Source organism: Ochotona princeps, chromosome 30 (assembly GCF_030435755.1).
Source record: "Ochotona princeps isolate mOchPri1 chromosome 30, mOchPri1.hap1, whole genome shotgun sequence".
In the NCBI taxonomy this organism is placed as follows: Eukaryota; Metazoa; Chordata; class Mammalia; order Lagomorpha; family Ochotonidae; genus Ochotona; species Ochotona princeps.
In genome coordinates, this window is record NC_080861.1 from 5,978,423 (window position 1) to 5,999,453 (window position 21,031).

The 21,031-nt window shown below is 49.5% G+C and overlaps 1 protein-coding gene across 1 annotated transcript; it reads right to left on the bottom strand.

Moving 5' to 3' along the window:
- Window positions 1-4,456: 4,456 nt before the first annotated feature.
- Window positions 4,457-20,818, bottom strand: METTL6 (methyltransferase 6, tRNA N3-cytidine). The gene is made up of 5 exons (XM_004588385.4): window positions 20,381-20,818; window positions 18,182-18,316; window positions 16,624-16,794; window positions 8,688-8,829; window positions 4,457-4,781 (listed from the first exon to the last, which is right to left on the bottom strand). Exons 1-5 carry the CDS (start codon window positions 20,603-20,605, stop codon window positions 4,687-4,689), a joined length of 768 nt encoding a protein of 255 aa, XP_004588442.3. The 5' UTR covers window positions 20,606-20,818; the 3' UTR covers window positions 4,457-4,686.
- Between the last annotated feature and the right edge of the window lie 213 nt (window positions 20,819-21,031).

Here is a 21,031-nt window from a genome sequence, read left to right on the forward strand (position 1 = left end):
TGTTTCTTCCCTCACCCCAGATACAGGGGAAAATGATGATATTATTGTGAAAACAATGGTAACTTCCATGTGTCGTTTTCGTCACCTAGTATAATGTTTTCAGGGCTCATCCTTTCCAAGCTCAACTTTTTTGGCTTACTTTGAGAGGAAAACAGAAATGAAATGACTTCTGGGATATTTGGGGGGATTCCTCACTGACTTGATCTGAGTCTCGGGAAGTTTCCATGGTGACTGAAAACCCCAATGACAGCTTCAAGTCACGCTGGATTTATTTATAAGGATACCAAGCATCTCTGTTTTCTCGTGGTTTTAAAAGAAACTGGGTGGTATTGTAAAAGAAACACAGGGAAGCAGTTTGGGGTAACCTTACAATCAGACAGAAATCAGAACATTTCTTTCCTCATTTTGCCTTCTGTCTATAAATTTACCTAATGTAGACGTTTTGCTCTTAGATACCAACATGCTGCTACGCCTTTCCTTTTCTTCACCATCAGGTACCTTTTTTTTTTTTTTTTTAAGAACTGAACATCAATAGTCAGGCCCGGCATATTGGCTCCGCGTGGCTGGATGGTTTCAGGACAGCCATCCCTGGGCAGCCCCAGAAACCTGACCCACAAGCCTCCCTCCACCTGCAGCAACTTTCCAAAGCATCGGTTTCCTGGGCTTTCCACCTCTTGTTGTCATCCCAGTGCCTGCCCGTCACTGCCCCTGACCTGAGGTCTGGAGTGTTCAGGATGCCCTTTGAGGCCCGTGTGAGCCGAACCTGCTCACTCGCTGTGCTGAGTGAGTACACTCCAACCACAGTGAATACCAGTTCCTACCAGCTCTGCTCCCCCCCGCTCTCCCCAAGAGCCTGTGGGGCAGTCTTCTTCCCTCAGTGGCGACTTTCCCACAGATTCTTCCCCGTGGTCCAGCTCCAGAGTAGGATCACTCCTGCAAGGACCCGCTAATCTTCCCACATGTCCACTGCAGTGTGATTAATACACAGTGAGTGCAACCGCAAAAACGTTCACAGGAAAGGTGAAATTAAAAGACAAATTTCATTTGGTGCAAAAAGATGTTGAATTCCTTGAATTTTTCATAACATGTATTTCCCATGAACTCTTTGAAGACCCCTCACCTGTGAGTTCTACTACATGAACAACACGAATAGCTTAATTTTTCTGAAATATTTACTTTACTTGAAAGGTAGAATAACAAAGGTATATAGAGAGCTCTTCCATGCATTGGTTCACACTCCAGATGGCTGTAACAGCTGAGGTTGGGCCAGGCTGGAGATGGGAACCTGGGAATTCCTTTGGATCTCCTACAGGAGTGTAGGGGCCCAAACACCTGGGCTGGCAGGCACAGGATTAGCCTAATGGGCCACTGTGCCAGTGGCCCCATCTCTCCTGTGTCCACACTTTAAGTGAAATGGACATGCCTAAAAACTGTGTCCTCATTCCCTGCACTCTAGCTTAGTGGCTAAATCCTCGCCTTGCATGCTCTGCGATCCCATAGGTGCACTATCCCGGCTATTCCACTTCCCGTCCAGCTCTCTGCTTGTGACCTGGGAAAGCAGCAGAGTATGGCTCAAAACCTTGGGATCATGCACCCTCATGGGAGACCTGAAAGAGGCTCCTGGCTTCAGTTCAGCTCAGCTCTGGCCATTGCAACCATTTGGGAAGTGAACTAGTGGACAGAAGACCTTTCTTTCTGTCTCTCCTCGCTATAAATCTGCCCTTCCAATAAAAACAAATCTTGAAAACAACAAACAAATTGTGTCCTCTTCTGTGGCTCCTTACAAGCCTGTGGCCTGCCAAGAGCCCCATGGCTACAGGTCCCCAGGCTGAGATGCAGGCACCCCAATCCCAGCTGCACAGGCAACTGTGTGCTAAACACACTGCCTCAGGAGGATTGCCCTCCCAGGAGAGTTCCCAGAGTGGTTAACCCCAAAAGAGTCATTGTCTAATCTTCCTCCAAAGTCCTTTGGGGATGACTCATTCCTTGAAGGGAAACAGCTGGGTTTGTCCCTTTGCGTGGGATACTGATTTTCAGAATTGTTTTGGTTGTTGAGGCTTTAACATTCCAGACATGTGACCTCTGGTCTGTCTCTCCTTGGGCCCTGCAGGGCTTGAGCAGGCGCCCAAGTTGGTTCTTCAAATTTTAACTAAAGCAGGATAGAATGAACAGGCTTCATTGATTGGTTTGTTCAGCAAAATAACACGGTGAGAGAGACAGAGAATTCCTAGGCTGGTGAGTTGTCTCAACTGGTTTATCCTTCACTTTCAAGCGTCAGGATCTCATATGGACGCCGGTTCATATCTAGGCTGCTCCACTTCCCATCCAGCTCCCTGCTTATGGCCTGGGAAAGCAGTCAAGGATGGTCCAAAGCCTCGGGACCCTGCACCCACATGGGAGACCCGGAAGAGGCTCTGGGCTCCTGGCTTTGGATTGGCTCAGCTCTGGCCACTGCGACTACTTGGGGAGTGAACCAGTGAATGGAAGACCTTTCTCTGTCTCTCCTTCTCTCTGTAAATCTGTTTGTCCAATAAAAATAAATAATTATTTTTAAAAAAAGGGACAAAGAAAGCAAACTCCCATCCACCGGTTCACTCCCCCCAGTGCCCAGTCACCAGCACTGGGCCAGGCCAGAGCCAGGAGCCAGGAGCCAGGAGCCAGGAACTCAATCCGGATCTCCCTACGAGTGACAGGCACTCAACGACTTCAGCCACCACCGGTTGCCTCCCAGGTCTGCATGAGCAAGAAGTTGGATTCAGAAACACCAATCAGATACCAAAACCAGCACTCCAACATGGGACATGGCTGTCTTAGCCTGTAGACCGGAACACCTAGCCCAGAGGAGTGGAGCTTCCAGTGAAGCAGGGCTGGCTTCAGTGGCACCCCTGCTGTTCAACGGCTGTGTGTTACTGCGCTCATAGTGCCACCTCTCCTAGTCTCGGTATGCTTGTCAGCCACAATGGGAACAGCCATGTCCCTCTGTAGGACGTTGCGAGAACAGAATGAGGTTCAGTGTATAAAAGCAGCTTACTCAGGATCTGCACAAACAAAATACTCTGTGCATTCATGAACTTTCATTTCCTTTTCTTGACAAAAGAGAAAGTCTAATTTGGGGTTCAGATTGGTGTGTGGGCACAGTGAAACCTGCAGATGGCTGCCCCGCCCCCGCCAGAGGGTGGCGACAGTGCCTTTTGCCTCAGCATCTCCAGCACCTGCCCACTTTGGGATGCAACACACTGTCATGATTTTAACAAACATCTGGCAAATGAAGGAGCAGAGACATGGGTGCTTGAACACACAGGCCTGTGGAGGTGAGAGAACTTGAGGTCCATCAGTGATGCACAAGGAATACGTGAAATTTTATCACCAAATCCTGTCTGACTCCTACACCTCTGGTGCTCTGGAGTGAATCAGTAATGAACGTGTGTGATGCCAGGGAAGGGTGGTTTGCCGGGGCATGGCAAGCGCCCTTAAGGGTCTCAAGCATCCACTGTATAGGAGGTAGGCCGAGTGGCGACTACACAAGGGGAATTAATTGTCAGAGCACTGGGGAGTTGGTTGGGGGAGACGTGTAACGACTTGCCCTGTAATTGTCATTGTCCCGGAACAAACATGTGTTGTTTTCTGGTAAGTAATTGCTGTGTTCCTGAACTGCACCAGTGGGTTGCAACTGCACAGTCCACCTGCTCTGGGTGCTTTGCCCTGCGCTGAGGGATGGGGCGTGTCCATCTCTGCAGGCACTGCTCTGGTCCCAGCAGCCATGAATGAACCCTGGAATGTGTCCCTCTGAGAAGCAAGCTCCGGAAGCAGTCTTCTGGGCCTGCCAGAGACCGGAGTGGCTTGTGGCTGAGGTGGGAGGGAGGTAAGGGGTGAGCTCCCCTGCAGCCCCACTGGTCTTTCCTGAGTATGCCCTCAGATGGCAAGGACTCATGGCAGTCTTGTTCCTACTCTTTGGGGATTCTGAACACCTTCAGGATTCCCTGAGGGGCTGGCAAGCCCGGCCTTGATGGATGGCCCCCCACAATTCCAACACCCCTTGACAAAGCTAGCTGGCTTTGCACCTTACACGACCACCAATTTGAAGTTCAATACTCAGACAGGCTCAGTGGCCATGACTGACCCTGGGTATCTCAATGAACTAGGAATTTACTGGAAAGACATCCAAGATTCAGGGCTCCTGAAGGAGATACTGACACAATCAAACCCAGGAAGGAAGGCAGCGCAGGCCATGGAGGTGAGTGTGAGGACAGCAAGCCCAGAACACCTGCAGCGGCTGGAAACCCATCAACAGGTTCCCAGCAACCCGCTCCCCTCTCCTGCTCCTTTCAGAGCTGTAGTACACCTGGTGGGCACAGCAGAGGCAGATACGCAACCCCTCTAAGACAACTCATGTCAAGAGCACCTCCGGCCCTGATCTTGCTGTCCCAGGGACAACTCACGCATGCACACACACAATACTTATCACACTGCTAATAGCTTGAGTTAAAGACTATCAAATGTTGGGGCCCGGCATGGTGAACCAACAGGCTAATTCTTCACCTTGTAGTGCTGGCAGCCCATATGGCCACCGGTTCTGGTCCTGGCTGCTCCACTTCTGATCCGGTTCCCTGCTTATGGCCTGGCAAGGCAGCGAAGGGTGGCTCAAGCTGAGTCAGAAAAACTCCTAGATCCTGGCTTTGGATGAGCTCAGCTCTGGCCGTTGTGGCCATTTGGGGAGTGAACCAGCAGATAGAATATCTCTCTCCTCCTCTCTCTGTCTCTGTTTCTCCCTGTAAATATGTCTTTCAAAGAAAAGTAAATAAGTAAATCTTAAAAAATAAAAAAAAAAAAAAGACTATCAGACCTTGAACTTGAAATGCTTTGAGGCGCTTGCCTATCATGGACCCCTAACAACAGCAAGTGTAAAGACTTTGAGTATGGGCCTCCCATGATTTGTACACATCATTTTTCCAAAACATTGTCTAGCACAAACTCAGAACTCGTGGGCTCTAAGGGGGACCGTTAACAAGGCTGTGCGGGAAAACAAATGACAGAAGCCGAGTGCCAAGAGTCCAGCTGCAGGGGGCTGTGAGGCAGGCTGGCTTGCTCTGAGAGGCAAGTTTGTTGAGATCCTCAAGGAACAGGAAACTACAAAAAGCAATGTAGGTTATTTGAAAAAGAACTAAATAGGACCCGGTGCCATGGCATAATAGATTACTGCGGTGCCAGTATCTTGTATGAGCCCCGGCTGCCCCACCTCCAATCCAGCTTCCTGTTAATAAGCCTGGAAAAGCAGCAGAAAAGACCTCGGTGCCTGGGTCTCTACACCCCTGCGGGAGACTTGGAAGATGCTCTTGGCTCCTGGGTTTTGATCGGCTCAGCTCTGGCCATTGCAGCCACTTTGGGAGTGAGCCAGCAGATGGAAGATCTCTTTATGTAAGTCTGCCTTCCAAATAAAGATGAAGAAATCTTTAAAAAGAGAGAGCTAAATAGGAAAACACGATATCCAAATATGTGTGCCTGCACACATACACACACACCCACTTCAATGAAGAGATTTAACAGCAAATGAAAGCCAAGGAGGGAAGTGAGGAAGTGGAAGCCAGGTCTGGAGACCGGGATCTTAGCACACAAAAGGATAGGGAACGCACAGGGACCGAGAGAGGACATCAGAGACTCAGGAAGAAGGGGGCAGCGGCAGCAGCGAAGACGAGCGGCTAAAAATGTGACGTTGACAGTGCTGACCACGGACGAGAGGCCGCTGTAAAGTACAGGAGTGGCCACTGCTCTTGCCCTGCCGGTGGGCTTCCTGCACACCCCCGTCAGGAACCCGGGAGTCCACATCAAAGAGGAGACCTTCCTCCTCCAGTCCCATCCCTGGCTGTGATGTTTCCCTTGCGGGTGTCTTTTTAAAATTTCATTTTCACTATTTTTAGAATATCCTTGTCCTGTTTGAGCAAATGAAAGATCCGGTGTTTATTTTAGACTTTACACACGCATGCACACACACACGCAGGCACAATTTCTTAGACAAAAGTACAGAATTCCATGATACAGAACATGGTGTTTGCTGCTGTCCAAAGTGTCAGGGCCTGAGAACAAATGTGCCTGGAGCCCGGGCGGCTGGCTTGTCCCCTGTGGACGGGCAGGGTGTGCCCGGGGCACAGGCACCTGGAATCTAGCTCTGCTTGCCATGTTGGATGCTCTGACAAGGGCCCGTCTACCAGAAGGCTGCCTTCAACCGGAGGGGCTGCAGCAAGTGTTGGGAAGGCCAGAGGAGTGAATGGGGGTGCAGGGGTAAGTGTTTGGGGCAGCGGTTAATTCACTATGTGGGATGCCAGTACGCCGTATTGCAGTGCACGTTTGAGTTCCGCCTATTCCACTTCCTGTCAAGTTTCCTGCTAATGCGCACACACTTGGATGCAGCGAGCATGTGAGAGCAGCTGATCCGTGTTTCCACGTCCAGGGCCAGGCCCCGGGCCACAGCACGTGACCCCTCTGCTGTGTAGGTGTGGGCAGTTGCCACACACAGGTCTTCGGCAGCCTAACTTCTTCCTCTTTCTTGTGGTGGCGTCCTGAGTGTTCGTGTTTTGGGGCTGGCTGCTGCCTTCCTGCCTAGGCCCTGTCTTCCCCCAACCCTGTTCTCCAGCCACAGTGCCCCAGACCCAACTGGGACCTAGAGGACACTATGGAATGCCACACATTGAAGAAACACAGAAAGGACACAGGAAATGATATAGAATCTTAATGGGCCATTTGATTTCAGTGGCAGAACCCTAGCTTTATATGAAATACTTGCTTCCCAACAGAAAACAGGATCCCACAGAACACCTTCTTGGCTTGCCTGATGTGTTTCACAGATTTCTCCTCCTTGACTGACAAGCGTGCAGCAGGAACCCAATGCTATGGAAGACTGCTAGGAACAATGTGTGAGGCCGACAGGGAGGGCTGCTGCAGCCCCTTCTCTGCACATCTCTAACCAACCGTGCAGACAAGTCCACAGCCCCGATTGGGAGTAAGGGAGGGGCAAGCGGGGATGCTATCGACCCACAGGAAGGCAGCTGGGAGTCCTCGGCTGCTGTTCTGCTGCTCACGCTGCCCGATGTGCCTGGCGCCTCCAGCCAGCTGCACAGTCCTCTGGTGATGACCGGACACTGTGGTTGAAAGCACACACGAGCCCCCTCAGCAGGCCAAGTGAGTTGAATCCTTGGTAAAATCACACTGGACTTCTTACTCAAGGAGGTGAAAATGGCTCCTATGAGTCAGGCTGACCTAGAATACACATTTGTAGCAAGTACTGCCCTCCCTTCTCAATGACAGTAACATTGCGCAACTACGGGAAATCCGAGGGCCAAAAGGAATATTTGTCCTTTGGCTCCCTCTTGTGGTGGTACATGGAAGCCCCAGGCCCTGGCTGGGTGAATGACTGCGTCCTCCAGCAGGTGCTGGCTTCTCCACTCTTCCCAGGGCCCTCACACAAGCTTGTGATCTTGAGCCACATCGCTTCTCCTTAGCCAATGTCGTCTCATTTCCCAACAGGTGCCAGGGCAGCCCATTCAAATGCTCCTCCCAACTGAAAAAAACCAACCAACTATCCAACCAACCAACCAGCCTTCAGAACCGGACATCAGTTATATTCCCAGAGAAAAGCGGTCTGGCTGGCTGGAGTGCCCTTTCCCAGGGCACAGTGTGGTCAGCACCCAGCCCACAGAGGGTCTGAGGAACTGGGCAAGGAGCCTGTGTGGGTTCTGCCACAGAGAGACCCAGAGACAAGTGGGCCGCGTGCAGCACTGCTGGAAGAGGCTCACACAAGAGCTCCAGGGGAGACTCAGCTGGAGAACAGTCGCCCTGCAGGCTAACGCATGCACAGCGTGCTGTTCTGACCCCCTTGGCCTCACTTGCTACAGGGGTCTTGCGCCTGGAGGCATACCTACAGTCACACCAGTAACAACAAAAATTTCCTTACGTGTTCTTGTGACTTCCCCTGTGGCGTTTTACAGTCAAATTTGCCATAATTTATCAAGGCTAAATTACCACACAACCTTCTCTTCACTTTTCAGGCCTTGTAGTTCTGCTTGCACTTCTATCACACACACACACACACGTGATTCTTTTTAATATAAAAATGATCTATGTTCATTTAATACAAGACAATATACGCTCATTTAAAATTGAAATACATAAAAGTAGACAAAGTGAAGAGTGGCAGGTGGTTCGAGGCACTCCCTAAGAGGCGGCGCGAGCGGCGACCTGGTGGCCCAGGCCTGGAGCGGCAGGGTCCGGGCTCTCTGCAGACTTGCGGAATTTGCTCTGGAGAAAGACTCTTGGCACACACAGGCCTTCTTTCTTATTCACCGTCTCTCGAAGCACATACTCGTTCACCACCTCTTCGTAACCCGTGTCTGCGAAGAGCTGGGCTAGGAATTCTGTACGACACAGCGGGACAGGGAGGTGAGGGCTTGAGGAGACCCCCGTGGCCCAGCCTGGCAGCACTGAGGCAGGGTAGAGAGCTGCGACTCTTTTTGATGATGAAAAGAGATGCCAAGATGTAATGACTTTATTTTGGAAACTAACAGGTTCCTACATGTAATGTAAGATTACATCCGCATGGACACCAGCAACTGCAGTATTTCATCAGAAGAGCGCGACGATAATGCAGCTGAGACCCAGACACCAGACACCTTACGGCTAGATTACAGCCGTCTTACCTTTGGTAAAAAAGTACGATCTGGTTCCGTCTTGTCGAACATAAAAGTTTTCTCCAAGTTTGCTGCCAGCTTTAAACCTAAGCATGGCATGATCGTAGAGCCCATAGTCACGGAATAAGACACTTCTGCCTGGCTTTAAAACCTGGGAGACAAAAGTAGGTTGCACGTAACAATGGGGACTAGGGCCAAGTAAAACAAAATCTCACTAAGCTAGGAATTACAAAACTTGTGATTCGGACGAGCCCAGACTGAAACACGCACACGGTGAAGCAGAAAGGGCCTGATGGCTGAAAGGATGGAGACCCTTAACGCTGCAGACACAACCTGAGAACCTCCGAGAACCGTGGGACGTGCAGGGTCACACAGAGTGAAGACCTGCAAGACAGTTTAACCCTCAGGTAGGCACATCCTCCCTTCACTAGCCATCACCTGGCACTCGACCTGCACACGTGGTCGCTTCGGCTTTCGCAGATTCAGGCTGGTTACCCCTATTCTAAATCTCAGCTGTAGTCCCACCACGACACACCACAGTGCAGCTCTCCCACTACACTAACAATGGCCAGCCCGATCCCACCGAGTCTCCCCCAATTCCGGGAGGGAAGGGTGTGAATATCTTCACCTTGATCAGGAATCTCACTTAACAAGGTTAAGTGATCTCCCCCAAGCTCACTTAGCTCGCTAAGTCTCCTGCTGTGGCATCTGAGCCCTGTTGGTCATGGGGCGCAGGTGGGGCACAGAGCGGAGGAGGGCGACCCCTCAGCAATCTTACCCCACTGGGTGGGACTTCCTGCTATGAAGTGGGACCCTGAGCCAGGGGGCACTAGTTTAGGGAATGGGGTCAAGTGTCAGGAGTTAGGGGTCCCCTGGGAAAGCCTGAGACCAAGGCAGCTAGCAGCTGCCTCAAAACTGGGAGGCGAGGCCAGCAGGGCATGGCCTTGCAAAGCAACAGCCCCATGTTTCTCCAAAGGAAAAGTGTTCCCTACCGTGACACTTGCTTCTTCCTTTTCATGGTACTTGTTAGGAATTCATGTATTCATTCTGAACTACAAATCTCATTTATCAATGGCTATTTCTACCAGCAAGAACAAGACAGCTGAAATAAAGTAACTTTGGTCAGTTCTCTTGCACATCCTTGGCTGTCTGTCCCTCAAGGTCAGAGGTTTTACACTTGCAGCATTCCCGAGGCTCTCCAAGTGGGAGACAGAGCTATAGTTTCTTCTCTTCTTTTTCTTTTTAAAAATTTATTTTATTTTTATTGCAAAGTCAGATATACAGAGAGGAGAAGAGACAGAGAGGAAGATCTTCCGTCCGATGATTCACTCCCCAAATGCGCGCAACGGCTGGTGCTGCGCCAATCTGAAGCAAAGAGCCAGGAACTTCCTCCAGGTCTCCCACACAGGTGCAGGGTCCCAAAGCTTTGCGCCATCCTGGACTGCTTTCCAAGGAAACAAGCAGGGAGCTGGATGGGAAGCAGGGCCACCGGGATTAGAACCAGCGCCCATATGGGATCCTGGCGTGTTCAAGGCAAGGACTTTACCTGCTAGGCCACCCCACGCAGGGCCCAGAGCTATGGTTTCTTTCTTCTGAATCAAATAGCCATTTTGCTGAGGCTCCAGAACAGCCATCAGACCAGTGTTTTGGCCTTTCCTTGAAACCAACTATTACAGTACAACTTCTGGTCTTCAGGTAGGGCCACTTCTTTTTTTAAGACACTTGCTTTTTTGGAGAAAATCTTTTCTGATGTGACACTCCCAGGGAAGAGGGAACTCCACAGGGGCCCTGAATGGATCAGATCTTATCATTCTGCTCCAGCACAACTACATGACCTGTAAGATGCTTATCTTAAACAGAACATAGGTGACCCATCCTAACACACTTTGTCACCTTTAGAAAAAGTGTTTAATGTGCTGTCAATTTTTCTAAATATAGTTTGATATACTGCGGCTTTCTAAATAGAACAGGACGTACTGATGCCAGATTTCCCAGGGTCTCAGTAGATTTTTATTAATACTAGCATGTACATTCCTTTTTTAAAAAAAGATTTATTTATTTCTATTGGAAAGGCAGATTTACATAGAGAAGGAGAGACAGAGAGGAAGATCTTCAGTCTACTGATTCACTCCCCAACTGGCCGCAAGAGCCAGAGCTGAGCCAATCTGAAGCCAGGAGCCAGGAGCCTCTTCCAGGTCTCCCATGTGGGTGCAGGGTCCCAAGGCTTTGTACCATCCCGAATGTTTTCCCAGACCACAAGCAGGGAGCTGGCTGGGAAGTGGAGCAGCTGGGACACCAACCAAACCCATGCAGGATCCTGGTGTGTGCAAGGTGAGGATTTAACCACTGAGCCATTGCACCAGGCCCTAGTCTTTGTTTTAATTAATTTATTTGAGAGCAGAGATATCCCACCTGCTGGTTTGCTCCCAAACTGGGGACTCAATCTAGGTCTCTTAGGGTGGCAATAACCCACTTTCCCGGGCCAGCACCGTGACAGTCCGCTAGCAGGAAGCTGGGGTCAGCAGCTGGAGTCAGGCGTGCTTGTTCCGCCTGCTAGGCTAAATGTCCGACAAACACATCCCTGCCTTGGTCAGGAATGTTACGTGCTGAAATGAGAGTGAGTCAGCAGGAACAAGTGGGAAATGCTGAGCTCACAGGGACTGGCCTTGAGGAAGGACAGGCTTCAGGGACAACGGGAAGGACACTCACTCGCGGATTTGGGACTCCCGAAGTCTTAGTTCTTCCACTAATTCCCTGAAAACCTGAGCAGGTCCGCACCCCTCAGAACATGCCTTCTCAGCTGTATAACGATAACGAGGACACCAAAGCCTCTCTCGACCATGAACCTGCAAAGCTAAGCAGGCACGTCTCAATGCCGTGTTCTTCCATTCCCACAACAACTCTGAGAAATGGGCAGCTTAGGTACTATCAGAGCCACCGGACAGCGACAAGTGAGGCTCAGAGCAAGGCTGACCTCCTTGCCCGACGAGGTCTCAAGGCAAGTGAGAGGCACAGAGGGAGACCAAAAGTCAGGTCTTGAGGTGGGACATCTAGTTTATTTTTACTTCACCATCTTATCCCCCAAATGAGGGAATTCAACTTTAAGGCTACCTTCCAATTTAAAATTCTGGGATTGGAACATATCTCTGGTGAGATCCAGAGGCCACACACCTAGACAGTCGAAAGCGAGAGTGTGGGTGACGCAAATGCAGCCAGAAAACAAAACTGCAGCTTTATTTTCGAAACTTCTAAGGGAAATGGCATTTCCTCAACTACGCACAGAGGCAAACAAAAATCACACTACCAGAAAGCACAAATATTTGCATGTTGTGCTATATGGTTTTCATAGCTATCTTAATTTACATTTACTACTATTTTAAAAATTATAGCATTTATGACAGAGATCTGATATGTTAATAAAAATGTACATTTATCACAACAAAATGTTTGAAATCATAGTTCAGGGTGATTTTCCTTTATAATCCACTTTTATTATTTAAAAGAGCGTATTTGTAAAGCCCAACAGTCCCTTCCATCTACTGGTTCAGTCCCCAAACGCCCGTCGCTGGGCACGGGCCAGGCTGAAGCCAGAAGCCAGAAACTCCACTTGCAGCTCGTCAGTAGGTGGCAGGGACCAAAGCACAGGAGCCAGTACCTGCTGTCTCCAGGGAATGCATCACTGGGAAGCTGCGCGGCAGATGAGGGAAGACTCAGTGCCAAGCATTTGGTCTGATGCGGAACATTTAACCTGGTGCACCACAACACCCGCCCTCACCTATCGCATCCTAGGCAGTGACCATTCTGAGGGGTTGGCAGCTTTCACCACACCACCCCTAGTGCTCACGGCAGCGGGTGGCAGGAACGCCTGCCTGGGAGCCCCAACTGTCTGGATTTATACCACTCCACTGCTTTTCCTTCCTTTTGAGGAAGGGATTGGAGAGATTGTTCAAAAGTGGCATCATGTCTATGAATTACCAGATTTGATCTTGATAGGCTATATTATACTTTTTCCTTACTCTTTTTATGGTCCTGAAAGGCTTCCCTGCAACCGGAGCTTCCGCTGGGGATGGAAGAAGTCCAAACACTACCATACAGAAACCAACGTCATCGGAAAGACAACCAGAAGCCCTGAGCGGTCCGCAGACACAGAAGAACAATAAATGTCCTTCGGGACCAGAGAGGAGAGCTTTCTGTGGTCCGAGCCTGGCTCCACCTCTGGACCCCCGCCCTCCCTTGCAATGACCATCAGGATCGCTCCGAAAACCCCTCATAGCAAACAAACAATCATACAAACTAAAAAAACCTAAAATAAATAGACAAACAACAAAAAGTAGAGCTTGGAATCTGACAGGAAAGAGCTGGCATGAATTTGCTCATGCCTCGCTGGGTGGGACACGAAGATTAGTCACTCTTCACTGTGGTGTTGGGGACTTTCCTGCACACCGCCCCCCCAAAAAAAATGTTCTGCACCTTAATTGTTTACAAATGTCTTGTTAGTTACAAGCCAGTCTAGATTATCCTAAAATCTGCCAAGATCAGTAAAATTATACTTCAACACAACAAATGGCTAAATACTAAAATGAAATAGACACGAGACAGCTGAATGGTACCTTATAGCCATTTTAAGGTATATAGCAGCCGGTCCTGTATACAAACTAAAATTGAAATGTCAATGAGCAAATCATAGGTTGTGGTTAAGAACTTGTTTTTTGCTTTTTTTTTAACATACTGGTTACGCAAAACCATGTCAATCCCATAATGTTACAAATTGCTGTTAATGTTATATTGGGACTCTTAATTGACTGGGATGATATTCTACCAGCTCTAACTTTGGACCAGAAATGGTCTCCCCAAGAAACTGTTCAACCCATCTGGATAATAAGTAGCTGGACTCTATGTTTGGTATATGTTTGCAAGGAAAGAATCTTGATTGAATTTGAACTGTAATACTGCACCAAGGTGGAGGAATCCACCAGGGGGGAGGGGCGTGGGGAGGGGTGGGGGGATTCCCAGAGCCTATGAAACTGTCACATAATGCATAATAATTAATAAAAAAAAGTAAAAAAAAAAGTGGCATCATGTTACAAGCAGTCCTCAGCAACTTGGTTTTAAAAAATTAACCTATGTTATTGTAACTATGCAAGGTAATTGTCATTCACTGCTGCTCAGTGCTTCAGTTTGAAAGCAATACAATTTACGTCTCTTACTGATGGGTTTTGGGGTTATTTCCAGCTTTTTGCAGTGACAAACACCTTGCCGTGTGTCTCTCGGTGCAGGTAACACGTTTCTTAAGCATAGCTGCTGGTTACAGGATTACAACAATAAATGCCTTGAAACCATGTCAAAGTGACCTCTGCACTCTATTCTAGAGAACGACTTGAGGTCTGCCTAGCTTTCTATTACTTCAGTATTCTTACTAACAGACACAGATAACAACTTTCTGTCAGCTATGTGGATTATAGACTGCTTTCTAACCTATCCTTGTAGTTTCTTATATTGTCTTTTGAAAAACAGAAAACCCAAATTCTATTATAATCATCTTCATGTTTGGGTGTCTCCTTTAAGGAATGTACCAAGATCACATTTTCAACTTTTTTTTTCTTTTGAAACTTTTCAATTTGTATCATTTGTGGGTGAGTCTTTAATTCACCTTACCCATGTGGACACCACTGTCACACCTGGTGCAATCTTTCCTTTCCCCGTGTTGTTCAATGGACCCTCTTCATCTATCAAGCATTCATACCTGCATGGCTTTATTTCTAAGTTAAACACTGCAATCCACTTGTCAATCCAGCTGTTTCGTCAACAGTGTAGTTACTGCAGTCTTAGTCATCGTGGCTGTAAGAAATGCTTACACGTGGTAGAAGATAAACTGTTGAACTGCCCCCATCTGCTATTCCTTCTTCACACCGGAAACCCTTCATCAGCGGAAGCACTGGTAACTCCCAGCAACACCTGCTGAAGGCTCCCTTCCCCCTCTCGTGCTCACAGAGCCTGACATCCCCCCGAGGATGCTGCTCCTCCTGCAAGCCACTTGGAGACGGTTTCCTCCTGTGTCCCTGTGCCACTGGCCTGCAGCTGGGGCCAGGACCTGACTCAATGGCCACATGGCACGCCTTTGCTGCAGACTGTGGCTTAACTCACTATGCCACTGGCCCTCTTTCTTCTCTTCATTCAGCTTAAGTTCCTTTTTGGTAAAATTTTATTTTTAATGCCATTTTACATAGTTGAGAGGGATTCCCACCCATGCGGCTCTCTGGTTCACATAAAGAGGATCGAGGTATGGAGAAAAGTGGGTGGGATAAATAATTCCTTTTTTTTTTCCTCCTGTGTCCTCAGTGTGGGGGAGAGTCATGTAATGATGCCTTAGCGATCCTGGTGTGGGGAAGAGTGTTCTAAGAGCGTTATTTGAGTAGTTTTAATAATTCTGGTAAGTTGTCGGCTTTGTTGCACTAGGGCTGAGAAAATCTTCCCAAAGTCTACTGGTTGACAAAGTCCACCTCAGAGTGCATCTAGACCCAGGCACTTGCTGCAAAGCTTGGCCAGGAGGGTGTTCCAACCTGTTCTGCTTTTTCTCCTGACAGTCACTCGACATCCCTTGCTGGGTGATGAGCTAGCTGTCATGCCCTGTGTGCATGTGGACATGTCATCCACTGCACAGGCATCAGCAACCAAACAGGCCCAGTCCCGAGGCATGAACTCCAAGGTCAAACCACGTACACTGCGATTTGTCCTGCACCCGGGGTTGGGTCCAGCCATCCAGATGGAGAGCCCACCAAGAAACCTCGCAGGGGATTACCGCAGACTTGACTCTTGTGTGCACTAGCCAGTACAGGGTCAGGTTCGGTTATCACCTGCACCATCCATGTAACAGTGGAGACAGCTCCCTGGTTAGTTCCACCCTAGCCCCACTCTCCTGTGAACTGATGGGTGATGAGGTTTAGCCCAGCCCAGCCCACCACAGGCCTGGTCTTCATGCATACCAGAGGATGCTCCTCACCTTGCACGTGCCAGGATCCCATATAGGGGCCGGTTCATATCCCAGCAGCCCCGCTTCCCATCTAGCTCCCTGCTTGTGGCCTGGGAAAGCAGTCGAGGACGGCCCAAAGCCTTGGGACCCTGCACTGCGTGGGAAACCTGGAAGAGGCTTCAGGCTCCTGGCTTCGGATTGGCTCAGTTCAGGCTGTTGAGGCTGCCTGGGGAGTGAATTAGCAAATGGAAGATCTTCCTCTCTGTCTTTCCTCCTCTCTGTATGTCTGACTTTACAATAAAAATAAATGTTAAAAAAGAGAGAGAGAGGAATTTCTGTGATGATAACAGTTCCATGTACCTGGACCTTTAAGGCAGGAGAAAAAACTGCACAGCTTTTACTTCTGCCATCTTATATGCCCAGCTCCTCTAATAACAAAAGAGTTGGGGGATTTGGTAGCACTAGTACATATGTAAATTGAACAACTCTTACATCTGAAGGAAAACGACCCAAGCGCGAATTGATCATGAATGGCAAAAAATCTTCTGGGTTATTCGACAGCAATCCTGGTTGGCTTTCAAGGACCACCTACCACGTTCCAGGCATTGGGTGAAGCACCTCCAAGGTACCTCTACTTTTCCCCAAATCCTTGCATCTAGGAACTGTCACCTCACCTTTGTACAGGAAGAGGCACCTGACGCAGTGGGGCAGCCAGGCTGTGGGTCCGACGCTGACCAAGACTGCGCTCTGCCCACTGAACCACACTTCCTCCCACCTGACGGCAGGACTGCACAGGCCCCGGCAGCTGCAGTCACCCTGCAGTGCGCAACTCCAGGTCTGGGGGACTTCTTCATGCCAGAAAACCCCGTTCCACACACTGACTGGGCGAGCTCGCTAGTGAGAACGTGGTGACTCACACGCCGTCAGTCTCCGAGGAGGGCGAGCACAGGCTTGGGACACGCAGCCGCCACCAACCTTGTGAAGGTTCCGTAGAACAAGGTGCATCTTCCCCGGGTGCACAGCTGAGAGCACAAAGACGAGCAGGACGGCGTCCACGGAGGCTGGGGGCACGTGGGCCAGCAGGTCATCTGCCGTCAGGTCGCACTGGAACACTCGGCACCTCGCTGGGTCGTACAAAGGGTTTTGCTAGTGAGAGACAAACAGAAGAACTGTCATGTTGACACACAACAGAGCCTGGAAGGAGGGCCCGCCCCAAATGTGTACTGCTGCACAGAGGCGAATGACCATTCTTGTCATTAACCGTTAGGAAATAAACTGCAATGCTAGTGGACCCAGCACAATGGCTCAATGGTTCAATCCTCACCTCGCACACACCAGGATCCTATGGGAGTGCTGGTTCGTATCCCGGCAGCTCCACTTCCCATCCAGCTCCCAGCCTGTGGTCTGGGAAAGCAGCTGAGGACAGCCCAAAACCTTGGGACCCTGCACCTGCATGGGAGACCGGGAAGAAGTTCCTGGCTCCTGGTTTCAGATTGGCTCAGCTCCAGCCGTTGCGGCTGCCTGGGGAGTGAGCCAGTAGATGGAAGATCTTTGTCTCTGTATCTCCTTCTGCCTATAAATTTGCCTTTCAAATAAAACAAATAAATCTTAAAAAAAAAAAAAGAGGCAGAATTTCGTTGTGTATTTATGCTAGATTTGCTTTATTTCAAAGGAAGACTTGGGAGATATCTTGGATCTGCTGGCTCACTTTCCAGAGTTGGCCCCGGTCCAAACTGAAAGCCAAGAACCTCAGCAGATTTCCCACAGGGATGCAGGGCCCACGGAGCTGGGCCTCTCTCTACTGCCACCGCCAGGACTTGAACTGGCACTCCAACGGAGGAGTCAGGCGTTGTAGGCAGGAGTTTATCACACAGTTCCACAAGATCCAGAATTTCATTTTAATACATCATTTTAAACTAATGGTAGAATATAGCAACTGATACATTCTTAGAACTGATCAGTTTAGAAGACTGTAACCTAAAGATGACCTCTGCTTCTTCAATAATGCTTAAATTAAGACTGGTGTGGTGGCAAAGCCCGCTAATCCTCTATTGATGGTGCTGGCATCCCATATGGGGGCCGGTTACACACGGGTAATGGGAAACATCTGAATCACACTAGTTGCATTAATGGTATTTATAAAGCAAAAAAATGAGCTCAGATTGATAGCCTAGTGGCTAAATGCTCGACGTGCATTCGCCAGGATCCCATATGGGCGCCAGTTTGTGTCCCGGAAGCTTCCACATCCCATCCAGCTCCCTGCTTGAGGCCTGGGAAAGGAGTCGATGATGGCCCAAAGCCTTGAGACCCTGCACCTGCGGGGGAGACCTGGAAGAAGCTCCTGGCTTCTGCCTTTGGGTCGGCTCAGCTCAGGCCGTTGCGGCCATTTGGGGAGTGAACCAGCAGATGGAAGATCTTTCTCTCTGTCGTCTTCTCTCTGTAAATATGACTTTCCAATAAAAATAAATAAATCTCTTTTTAAAAATAGCATGACTTTAAAAAATGTGGCAGAATGCAAAGGCAACACACCTACCTTAACATATTCAACTGCTCTTGGAGAAAAATCGCAGGCATAGGCGAAGATACTCAGATCTTCTTCTAAGAGAGGGAATAAACAGTTTCCGACACCACAGCCAGCCTCAAGGATGGTCAATTTTTGATCTTCAAACTGGGGAAAGAGAACCCAAAGTTGCAGTCCATTATAGTTGCACGATGAAGAAACAAACCAAACCAAAAGTGCGGAACACAGGATAACCAGGTTTCTGATGCCTCGGGACAGTGATCAGGCAACTGCATTCAGAAGGCCGAGTTCACACTGGTGTCTCACTTACTACCCCACACCATGCAACTTGGCAGGAAGACAAATAGAATCAGCAGAATGCCCGGCGGCGTGGCTAGCGGCTAAAGTCCTCGCCTTGAACGCCCCGGGATCCCATATGGGTGCCGGTTGTAATCCCGGCAGCTCCACTTCCCATCCAGCTCCCTGCTTGTGGCCTGGGAAAGCAGCGGAGGATGGCCCAAGGATTTGGGACGCTGCACCTGCGTGGGAGACCTGGAAGAGGTTCCTGGTTCCCAGCTTCGGATTGACGCGCACCAGCCGTTGCGGCTCACTTGGGGAGTGAATCATCGGATGGAAGATCTTCCTCTCTGTCTCTCCTCCTCTCTGTATATCTGACTTTGTAATCAAATAAATAAATCTTTTAAGAAAAAAAAAATTACCTTTCTTTAAAAAAAAAAATCAGCAGAATGGTTACTTGGAACTAAACTGCCCACACTAAATCTCAAACGCCTCTCTTGCCCCTGCATTCCGCATCCTTGGCCAAATCACTTAGCTGTGTGCCTCAACTTAACCTGCAAATGAAAATATTAACACTCACTCTTTAAAAAGTTACTGAAGACATAACAAAAGAATGTAGGTAAAGTTCTTAGAGAAGGGGCATGGGGCTCATTGCAATGGTTCAATTAACCTCCAAGAGTCGGAATCCCATCTGGGTGCCTGTTCCTGTCCCATCTCCCCCGCCTCCCGTCCAGCTCCCTGCTTGTGGCCTTGGAAGGCAGTTGAGGATGGCACAAACTCTTGGGACCCTGCACCCGCATGGGAGACCAGGAAGAAACTCCTGGCTTTGGATCAGTTCACCTCCAGTCATGGCAGCCACTTGGGGAATGAATCAGTGTATGCAAGATCTTTCTCTCTGTATCTCCTTCTGTCTATAAATCTGCCTTTCCAATAAAAATAAATCAACCTTAAAAAAACCTCACAGATTCCATGGCAACACAATGTGCTATAACAGATCCCTGGCCTTCTCCGTGAAACTGATCCATATCCCTGTGAACAACACCATGGTGGTTGGCTGAATACTTTTTGTTAAGAGTCTTTTTCATTTTAAGAACTGGTGGACAAGAATTTGAGAAGCTCAAACAGAAAAAAAAAAATCTGTTAACCTATTTGATGTTTTCCATTTTTTTCAAGATGTTTACTTATTTCTAAATTAATTTTGAAATAACAGATATGGTAAATAGTTCACTGACATCATTAGTAGTAGCAGTAGCCACTGGCTCAGTGAACTAATCTTCCACCTGCAAAAGCCAACAAGCCATATGGTCGCAGGTTTGTGCCCCAGCTCCCTGCTTACAGCCTGGGAAAGCAGCAGAGGATGCCTCAAGTCCTTAGGCCTGTTCACCCACATCCCAGTACCCAGGGACGAAGAACCACCACCTCCTATCAATCCAGGGTCTCAAAGTGCACATGTTCCAAGGGCTCTGTCCAAGTGGCCTGGATAGTCCAGAAATGCTGCCGACCCCACCGACCCAAGGACGATGTCACCCCCCCAATGTCCATTGGCTCCATTCACTGAGATCCTCCGATGCCATTGCCCACCTGGGGCAGCCGTCCAGCCCACTCTGCTCTCACCTCTCCACCACAGCACCAAATGTGCTGCCGTATTCTCCCTCCACAACAGGGCTTGCGCCCACAGCTCCATTCCCCTCACCGAGCAGTACATGCAAAGTCACATTTACTATTTAACGGTTTACCAAAGTTTTCAGATTCGTTTAAAAAAATAATAAAGTAATTGAAGTTGTTTCTCCTTTATCACTGGAGCAACTTAAAAAACCACTTGACATCCACACCGGATAACTGTGGTAACTGCCACTGTGCACTTTCCATAGACGCAAATCGACACCCTCCTCACCCTGAACCGCAGCCCAGCAGACAGGATTAAGGCCGCCTTACCTCCCTACATGCCTTTAGCTCCCCAAACTCCCTGCTGGTCCAATGTCTGTCTTTGAAGAAGTGAGTACTATTTCTTTTGTAAAAAAGGTCCCAGTTCTTCTGCGCCTCCTTCTCCAGTTGCTGCTGCTTGAAGTCGGATACCAGCACCCGCTCGCTGCTCAGCTTCTGCTGCTCCTCGCAGCTGAGCTGCCTGGGCTGCAGGCCTGGGCTCTGCACAGCAGCCATCCGCAGCCAGCTCCGAGGGGCACTGCAGGGGCGCTCACCCTGCGGCTGCTTGCCTAGGACGCACGGGGTCCGCCTCCCCAAACCCGGGTGAGCGGCTGACCGTGCACAGCACCCTACCCGCTGGTCTGCAGCGAGGTCACAAAGGAGTCCCAGACACAGGGCCTGGCTGCAGCGGAGGACACTCAGACGCCGGGGCGGGCACCCGTGCCCTGGACGGACACCCGTGCCCTGGACGGACTCTCACTCCAGCCAGAAAGGACTCCAGGACGACCACAAACCGGTGTGATTTACAAGGACACGGCCAGTCTCAGGAATGGACTAGGAGACCTGGGTGAAGAAAACGATCCATCAGCTCTCGGGGCCCGCCTTAGACGGCGACTTGAAGGACAACCACGACAGCCGGCCACACTTGAAAGCCGGGCTGCC